The following is an 8,904-nucleotide window of genomic DNA, read 5'->3' on the forward strand; positions in this document are numbered from 1 at the left end:
CAGTAAATGCGACATCAACAATAAACCACACAAAAAAACACCATGTCATATATAGTACATCTGTTTAAAATGTTATCACCACTACACAGTTTGTTTTCCAGCTCTTAGCAACTCTTTCATATTCATTTTCCATCACATTAAGTGACCGTGTATATGAACGGCAACTAAACATTTGGATATTTAGTGTGCATGCGGTCTGCATACTTCTCCAGTGTGAGCACACTTCATACTCAGAATAGCACCTTCGTGTGCATTATTATATTATTATATTATTATATTACGTCTGGCTGCTCAAAGAGGTAAAATGATCTAATAACTGACAACACAGGTAACTGTTGTTTTTGTTATTCCTGTCCTGTCGTGGAAACACTGTTTCTCAAGCTCTTATGATGCATTACTATACTTGAGGCTGGAAGAATGGAGGTCGATGATTGGAGGACCAGATCTGATGGGGCGGGCCTTGGCAGTTCTCAGTGTCCGACACTGGGTGCTGCTGTTCCTCCCCCTCCTCCTCCTCCTACTGCTCCTCCTCCTGCTGTTCCACCTACTGCTCCTCCTCTTACTGCTACTCCTCCTCCTGCTGCTGCTGCTTCTCCTGCTGTCTCCTACTGCTGCTCCTCCTCCTACTACTGCTCTTCCTGCTGCTGCTCCTCCTCCTGCTGTTCCTCCTCCTCCTGCTGCTCCTCCTACTGTTGCTCCTCCTACTGCTCCTCCTCCTGCTGTTCCTCCTACCGCTCCTCCTCTTACTGCTACTCCTCCTGCTGCTCCTCCTCCTGCTGCTGCTGCTCCTCCTCCTCCTGCTGCTCCTCCTCCTGCTGCTGCTGCTCCTCCTCCTCCTGCTGCTCCTCCTCCTGCTGCTGCTGCTCCTCCTCTTGCTGCTCCTCCTCCTCCTCCTGCTGCTCCTCCTCCTCCTCCTGCTGCTGCTGCAGTGGTGTTCAGTGAAACCTCGAGGCGTGACATGGAATGCAGAATGGCACGCAGGTATTGTGGGTTGCAACAAGTGACCCGGTGAGAACGGACTGTCAGCTTCCAGCAGAAGCGACGATAAGATGTAGCACATCATCACTTCTGAAGGAGAAGGAGAAGGAGGAGGAGACGCCGTCATGGAAGGATGGTTGGCTATCACTTTAATGTCGGTGGCGATGTTTGTGGGTTGTTTTGCGCTGGGATTCATCCCACTGTTGTTCAGACTCTCCGAGGTTAGTGTTTCTCTTCCTTTGTTGTTTTGTTGGAGGATGTTGTTGACGTTCTTGTGTTTATTACCATGGAAATCTGAGAACTCCCTCCAGCTATTGCATGTCAAATTTAAATATTATTAGAATATTTATATTTATATAACTACACAATAATTATGATACAATTATGTATATGGTTGTATTGATTTAAATCTGGTGTGGCTCCACAGAGGAGCATGCGGTTCGTGTCCATCCTGGGGGCAGGACTCCTGTGTGGGACAGCGCTGGCCATCACCATCCCTGAGGGAGTGGACTTACTGGGAGAGTCGTGGAGAGGTGAGCCGAGCCATCCTCGCCTCACCTCGCCTCGTGACATCAGCGATGAAGCACAAGCTGTTCTTCCTTGTTGTCTTTTATGTTTTATTTAAAAATCTCAAATCCTTCTCCCTGCAGCATCCTCCCCCCCTCATGTCCCATCCAGTCTGAACAATACAAATGCAACGTCCACAGAGACGGACCGTCCACCTCAGTTCATCATCGGGGTCTCTTTGACTTTCGGGTTCATCCTAATGTTCGTAGTGGATCAGATTGGAAGTTACCTCTCAGACCAGACGACTGGATTATCCAACAGTGTGGGCATCACGGCCACTTTGGGGCTGGTTATTCACGCTGCAGGTAACTTTTACACCATTTATTATACTGTGTTATTGTGTCTGTCTAAAGCACACAATGGTTTCATGAGTTCCAGCCAACAATGCCCTGGAGTTAATTTCCTCTTGTGATCTCATGTTGCAAGTGCCCTACTTTTCCTCGCACACCCTTATTTGTTCTTGGCAGCAAACAGACACATTAAATGACACTCATCCACCAGTTTGATGTACATGTAGTTTATTTAGATTGTTGAGCCCATGAATCTGATGTTGTTTGCATTGTAGCTGATGGATTCGCTCTGGGTGCAGCTGTGGCCACGGGTCAAGTGACGGTGCAGGTTGTAGTATTTTTAGCAGTGATCCTACACAAGGTGAGTTTCCCTGACAGAACGTTTCATTGAAGGATGTATAGAAGGATGTAAGGACATGTAATAGAGATGGTCTCTTATCTCCTAGGCGCCTGCAGCTTTTGGTTTGGTCTCTTTTTTGATGCATGCTGGCCTTGAAAAAAAGCACATTCAGGGACATTTGTTGGCCTTTTCAGCTGCAGCACCTCTACTTGCCGTCCCCACTTACATCATACTACACGCGGTAAGAAAGCACCCTTCAGCCATCTTGGGTCTATTTTCCTACAGTTTCAACGTTATTTGATCCGTTGTGTTTGCGTCTGCAGTCTGCCCGCTCGTCTCAGAACCGGCTCATTGCGACAGGTGTGGGGATGCTCTTCTCGGCCGGGACTTTCCTCTACGTGGCCACGGTGCACGTTCTCCCCGAGGTCAGCAGCAGCAGGACGGCCCATCCCCACTCGGACCACGAGCAGAACACCGGGGCCGAGGCCCACCACCGGCGACACCTGGGGCTCCTGGAGAGCCTCATTCTGGTCCTCGGGGTTGGGATCCCGATGCTGCTGGCCCTCGGGCTGCATGATGACTGATTGAGATGCGTCAGGGCAATTATGTGTAGGGCGACTGCCACCACGCCTAAAAGAATAATATCTGCCAAATATTGTACATATCTGTGGTTTCCAAGCAGGTACTCCCAGATGCAGATGCTTAATTGAATCTTTGCCTCTGACACTTTAGGAACCGCTCTCTTTGTCGGTTCCCTCTTTGTAGTTTATGGGAAGTAAAAACATGTTTGCTCATTCTGCTTAATGTTCTGCTCTTTTTAGTTTATTTCTTATTTCCACACACAACACATGTTTTTGAGGAAAAGTAGACAACCACCAGTGTTGATTAGAGATATGGGCACAAAAAGGTAAAAAAGGTTTACAATTTATTTAATTTACAGACTCTTTTTACAAAAATATACAATGTAACAGAAAAAAACATGAGGCTAAAACTGCTCTGCCAGCTGAAATGCCATTTTAGTAACTCGTCTGTGTTCAAAGCCTAACTTATCGATTTCGGAGGAGGGCTCCGTCATACGTTGGTTGGAGGTGGAGGAGGGCTCCATCACACGTCGGTTGGAGGAGGGCTCCCTCACACGTCGGTTGGAGGCGGAGGGCTCCGTCACACGTCGGTTGGAGGAGGAGGAGGGATCCGTCACACGTCGGTTGGAGGAGGAGGAGGGCTCCGTCACACGTCGTTTGGAGGAGGAGGAGGGCTCCGTCACACGTCGGTTGGAGGCGGAGGGCTCCGTCACACGTCGGTTGGAGGAGGAGGAGGGATCCGTCACACGTCGGTTGGAGGAGGAGGAGGGCTCCGTCACACGTCGGTTGGAGGAGGAGGGCTCCCTCACACATTGGTTGGAGGCGGAGGGCTCCGTCACACATCGGTTGGAGGAGGAGGGCTCCCTCACACGTCGGTTGGAGGCGGAGGAGGGCTCCGTCACACGTCGGTTGGAGGAGGAGGGCTCCCTCACACGTCGGTTGGAGGAGGAGGGCTCCGTCACACATCGGTTGGAGGAGGAGGGCTCCCTCACACATTGGTTGAAGGAGGAGGAGGGCTCCCTCACACGTCGGTTGGAGGAGGAGGGCTCCGTCACACGTCGGTTGGAGGAGGAGGGCTCCGTCACACGTCGGTTGGAGGAGGAGGGCTCCCTCACACATTGGTTGAAGGAGGAGGAGGGCTCCCTCACACGTCGGTTGGAGGAGGAGGGCTCCGTCACACGTCGGTTGGAGGAGGAGGGCTCCGTCACACGTCGGTTAGAGGAGGAGGAGGGCCCCGTCACACGTCGGTTAGAGGAGGAGGGCTCCCTCACACATTGGTTGAAGGAGGAGGAGGGCTCCGTCACTCGTCGGTTGGAGGAGGAGGAGGGCTCCGTCACACATCGGTTGGAGGAGGAGGAGGGCTCCGTCACACGTCGGTTGGAGGAGGAGGAGGGCTCCGTCACACGTCGTTTGGAGGAGGAGGAGGGCTCCGTCACACGTTGGTTGAAGGAGGAGGAGGGCTCCGTCACTCGTCGGTTGGAGGAGGAGGAGGGCTCCGTCACACGTCGTTTGGAGGAGGAGGAGGGCTCCGTCACTCGTCGGTTGGAGGAGGAGGAGGGCTCCGTCACACGTCGGTTGGAGGAGGAGGAGGGCTCCGTCACACGTCGTTTGGAGGAGGAGGGCTCCGTCACACATTGGTTGAAGGAGGAGGAGGGCTCCGTCACACGTCGGTTGGAGGAGGAGGAGGGCTCCGTCACACGTCGGTTGGAGGAGGAGGAGGGCTCCGTCACACGTCGGTTGGAGGAGGAGGAGGGCTCCGTCACAAGTCGGTTGGAGGAGGAGGAGGAGGGCTCCGTCACACGTCGGTTGGAGGAGGAGGAGGAGGGCTCCGTCACACGTCGTTTGGAGTAGGAGGAGGAGGGCTCCGTCACAAGTCGGTTGGAGGAGGAGGAGGGCTCCGTCACACATCGGTTGGAGGAGGAAGAGGGCTCCGTCACAAGTCGGTTGGAGGAGGAGGAGGAGGAGGGCTCCGTCACACGACGGTTGGAGGAGGAGGAGGAGGGCTCCGTCACACGTTGGTTGGAGGAGGAGGAGGAGGGCTCCGTCACACGTTGGTTGGAGGAGGAGGAGGAGGGCTCCGTCACACGTCGGTTGGAGGAAGAGGAGGGCTCCGTCACACGTCGGTTGGAGGAGGGCTCCGTCACACGTTGGTTGGAGGAGGAGGAGGGCTCTGTCACACGTCGGTTGGAGGAGGAAGAGGGCTCCGTCACAAGTCGGTTGGAGGAGGAGGAGGAAGAGGGCTCCGTCACACGTCGGTTGGAGGAGAAGGAGAAGGAGGGCTCCGTCACACGTCGGTTGGAGGAGAAGGAGAAGGAGGGCTCCGTCACACGTCGGTTGGAGGTGGGAGGGAGCTCTCCAGATGTAGAAGCTGCAGCAAACAAACAAAAACACTGATCAATCCACTAAGACTTGTTAACACGTGGTAAAAGGTGCTGCTTCCTCTTCTCTCCATTTTGAACGTTCTAACATCGTCCAACATGATCCCTCAGTGAGTTTACATCCCATTTGACATCCACAGACATATTGACTAACCTGCGTTGCTCCTGTCCCTCTTCCTCTTTTTGCCCTACACAAAAAAACAACACATTAGACTTTCGATCTGCCATGAGCCGACACAAACGTAAGACTCTTTTCAGTGCCTTTTTGTTTACAAGCTCTCGTGTGCCGGTGTTTAACATGTATGAGTTGTACGTCAGCAGAATGTACATACGTAATTGTCGGTGGAGGACCACTCGGGGTGGAGTTGTGCGTGGAGGCGTTTCTCCTTTTCTGCCTCTGCATAGTATTTCATCTGCTGCTCTCTGGACAGCGACTTCCACTGTGGAGAGACGACAACACTCTGTCAGCACACACCGCGACACACAACTACAGGTCGCATGAACACAAAACGTATTAGCAGCTGTATTAATATGCACACGGAATCACATTAATGAGACCCCCACGGTGCATCTGAGCTAACACACTCACCCTCTGCCCCAGGACGCTGTTCACGACATAGCTGCCCCGGCTCTGCAGTTCAGGGCTGCAGGTGGGCCTCTGCTCCTTCATGAAAAGCATGAAGGCGTTGGGGGGCTTCTTTATGTACGGCTGATCATGTTCCGCACTGTGGAAAAACAGGGAAAATAAAGTACAACTTTAGAGAGAGAACGTTAAAATGAGCAAGAATAATACAAGACATCCTTTTCTGTGTTGTTCCATTAAAAAAAGTCTAATAATAATATGAATGCAATCTTGGTGGACAAATAAGGTCTGCAATCAGACAACAGCTGCAAGAAATTCAATACAAGGTGGACTTACTTTGATGGGGAAGTTTGAGATGATGGAGGAGGAGGAGGAGGAGCTGCAGAGGCAGGAGGAACGTAGCCATACAGGACATTTCCATTTCTACACACAGAGAGACGGAGACATGTTAGTGTGTGTGTGTGTGTGTGTGTGTGTGTGTGTGTGTGTGTGTGTGTGTGTGTGTGTGTGTGTGTGTGTGTGTGTGTGTGTGTGTGTGTGTTACTTACGCGAATCCAATAGGGGTCAAGTTCTTTGATACCTCTTCTGGTAGATGCACCACTGGAAGGTTCAGCTGGAGACAAACACACACAGAGCAGCTGGTTAGACATGCTGATGGTTGTACTGGATTGTATTTGATTTATTTAAACATTAGCCTTATATAAAACAAGGAGAGATGCAGTGGACCAGGTTTTAGCAAAATTGGTATTTCAACCTCTAGTCCCTTCAGGTTGATCGAACAGGTTCATGTACAGCCTCATCTTCTAAATCCTTCTAAACTGTGTTTTCTATTGGAGTTTGAACTACAGGACACAAATGTGTGTGTGTGTGTGTGTGTGTGTGTGTGTGTGTGTGTGTGTGTGTGTGTGTGTGTGTGTGTGTGTGTGTGTGTGTGTGTGTGTCTTACTGCTTGTGGAGCAGCAGGGTAACTCCTGGCTGTTCCACTGGGGAGGTACGGCACAACCCCATATGGCAGGTTCTGTGAAGACAAGAAGGTCAGTCAGCCATAAAACACCAACACTCAAAAGAGCTGCAACTGAAGATTTTCATTATCGATTCATCCGTCTCATATCTTTTTGATTAACCGTTTTGGTGTGTGGGATTTCAGAAAACAGTCAAAGAAATGCCCATCACACATTCACGTCTTCAAACTCCCTTTTTTGGTCTGACCAGAGTCCCAAAACCGGAACCTCCTCTTTTTTTAATGCAACTCTTCTGCTAACTGTCCCTAACCTCTACTGAGTCTCTTACCAGTGCCTGGCTATGTGGACCTGCACTACAGTGCAGGACACCGGGCTGCTCAAGGCTGTGTGGAGCCGCTCCCAGGGGGGTGCACACATCAATTATACAGCTGCTCAGCTGTGGCTGGACAGTTACTTGTGTCCCAACGGGGACAGGAGGAGGAGGAGGTGCGTTTGGCAGACTGGGCCTGTCCCACCATTGGATGAGTGCAGAGATGATAGGCGAAAAGTCTTCTTCTTTATAATCCTGACTCTCCTGCATGTTTACGTACATTTCTACTTCTTCTGAAATATTCATTGTCACAGTGACAACGTGCAACCTGTGACAAGGATTGACAAGAAGCTGACGTTGAGACACTTTTTTAGGATGTAAAATCACGAAAATGATAAATACTTATTTTGAGCAGTTTTGCTGACGATACTTTTGACAAAGCAGCACACGTATGACCACGTGTCACCTCTGTACTTACGTTACAAGTGACCGACGGCTGTGTTAGATCGCTAGATGTGATGGTTTAACGTTTTCGAGGACGTGGGAAAAAAAAGTTTTGTTGTCTCGGTCGGGTCTGCTGGCGATCTGATCTCTAATCCCCCCCGTGTTATTGGCTGTGAGGTGTGGCTGACGTCATTCTGTGTTATGGTTCGAATCCACGTGCGTTCTATCACGTCAACAACAACGCGTTGTTATGGACGCCATCCAGTTCAAATGAACACAGGTGAATTCTAACACGTTAACAACGCGTCCATAAGCGGGAACTATTATTAGGCCTATATGATTTATTCATATGAACTTATTTAATTATTATTATCATTATTATTATTATTATTAGTAGTAGTATTAGTATCAGTAGTAGTATTGTTGGCCTTACAATACACCTTCATTTCATAGAAAAACTAAAAATGAATGAGGTGAATGAAGTCCAGCTGTCATTGGGCGAAGGCAGTCCATCACAGGGTCCAACATGTAGAGACAGACAACCATTCACACTCACATTCACACATACGGGACATTTAGAGTCATCAATGAACCTATCCCACGTCTTTGGACTGTGAGAACCCGGAGAACCCACGCTTACCCTGGAGAACATGCATGTTTTGGTAATATAGAGGACGGCACTGCGGTTGTTTCATCCCACCTTTCTGAGCTGCCACATGTTTCCGCATGGGATCAGAAACATCTTCCTCCTGTGTCCTCGGCTGCTGTTGTCTTCATCACTGTGGAAGAGAACCTCTTGAAGCATGAAAACTGGTGTTAAACAGAGGGGAAACAGGAAAGCTCCATATCTTAGAGGCTGAAAACATCTTTTTTCTGCCTTATTTGTGTTATGTTGCAAGTAGTATAAAGCACAGGAGACCGACCTATATGTATACTGAGTACAAGGTAGTAAGCACGCAGCACCATCCTTGACGATCTCTACACGCATCTTCTTCTATTTCCCTTCTACTACTACAACACAATATCAAACAGTAGAGTGACACCTAGTGGTGTAATCAGGTAGTGAACACAACAATATGCATGGAAATTAATTCAACACTTAACCGATTATCAAATAGGCCTAGCCTATATTTCTGTAGAGTACGTCAGGAATAATATATAAAGTATGTGAAACAAGTAAACAGGCTTAAACAATCATTTTGATCACTTATAAAGATTGGATTTTTTTTTCTGCTCAGGTGTTTATTTATTGATTGTGTACATGCTTGGTTTAAAAAAAGGGGCTTTTCTCAACTTTAAATATGAAATATATAAGAATAATTAAGTCCAAAGAGAAGGCAACTTTGTTGGCACGCCGTTCATTGTGTAATTCTGCTATTTCCGACTGCACTGAAGGCAGCAACAGTTGGGAGGAAGTGGTGTTAGTTGGAGTTGCCTTCACTAGCCGATCTGCAGTCTGTAATTTCGAAAC

The 8,904-nt window shown here is 49.4% G+C and overlaps 2 protein-coding genes across 2 annotated transcripts; one reads left to right on the top strand and one right to left on the bottom strand.

Moving 5' to 3' along the window:
- Positions 1-925: 925 nt before the first annotated feature.
- On the top strand, positions 926-3,037 carry LOC311021301 (zinc transporter ZIP9-like). The gene is made up of 6 exons (XM_084021761.1): positions 926-1,199; positions 1,406-1,511; positions 1,629-1,850; positions 2,111-2,196; positions 2,282-2,416; positions 2,499-3,037. Exons 1-6 carry the CDS (start codon positions 1,104-1,106, stop codon positions 2,757-2,759), a joined length of 906 nt encoding a protein of 301 aa, XP_083877887.1. The 5' UTR covers positions 926-1,103; the 3' UTR covers positions 2,760-3,037.
- Positions 3,038-3,160: 123 nt separating this feature from the next.
- Positions 3,161-8,313, bottom strand: LOC311020701 (uncharacterized protein; the record flags this gene model as incomplete). The annotated part of the gene is made up of 10 exons (XM_084020910.1): positions 8,134-8,313; positions 6,664-6,735; positions 6,266-6,330; positions 6,054-6,140; positions 5,724-5,859; positions 5,467-5,574; positions 5,289-5,322; positions 5,006-5,124; positions 3,566-3,709; positions 3,161-3,397 (listed from the first exon to the last, which is right to left on the bottom strand). The coding sequence occupies exons 1-10, from the start codon at positions 8,236-8,238 to the stop codon at positions 3,161-3,163; spliced, it is 1,107 nt and encodes a 368-aa protein (XP_083877036.1). The 5' UTR covers positions 8,239-8,313.
- Positions 8,314-8,904: the final 591 nt, after the last annotated feature.

This window comes from Eutrigla gurnardus (assembly GCF_963514095.1).
Source record: "Eutrigla gurnardus genome assembly, chromosome: 11".
NCBI classification, from domain to species: Eukaryota; Metazoa; Chordata; class Actinopteri; order Perciformes; family Triglidae; genus Eutrigla; species Eutrigla gurnardus.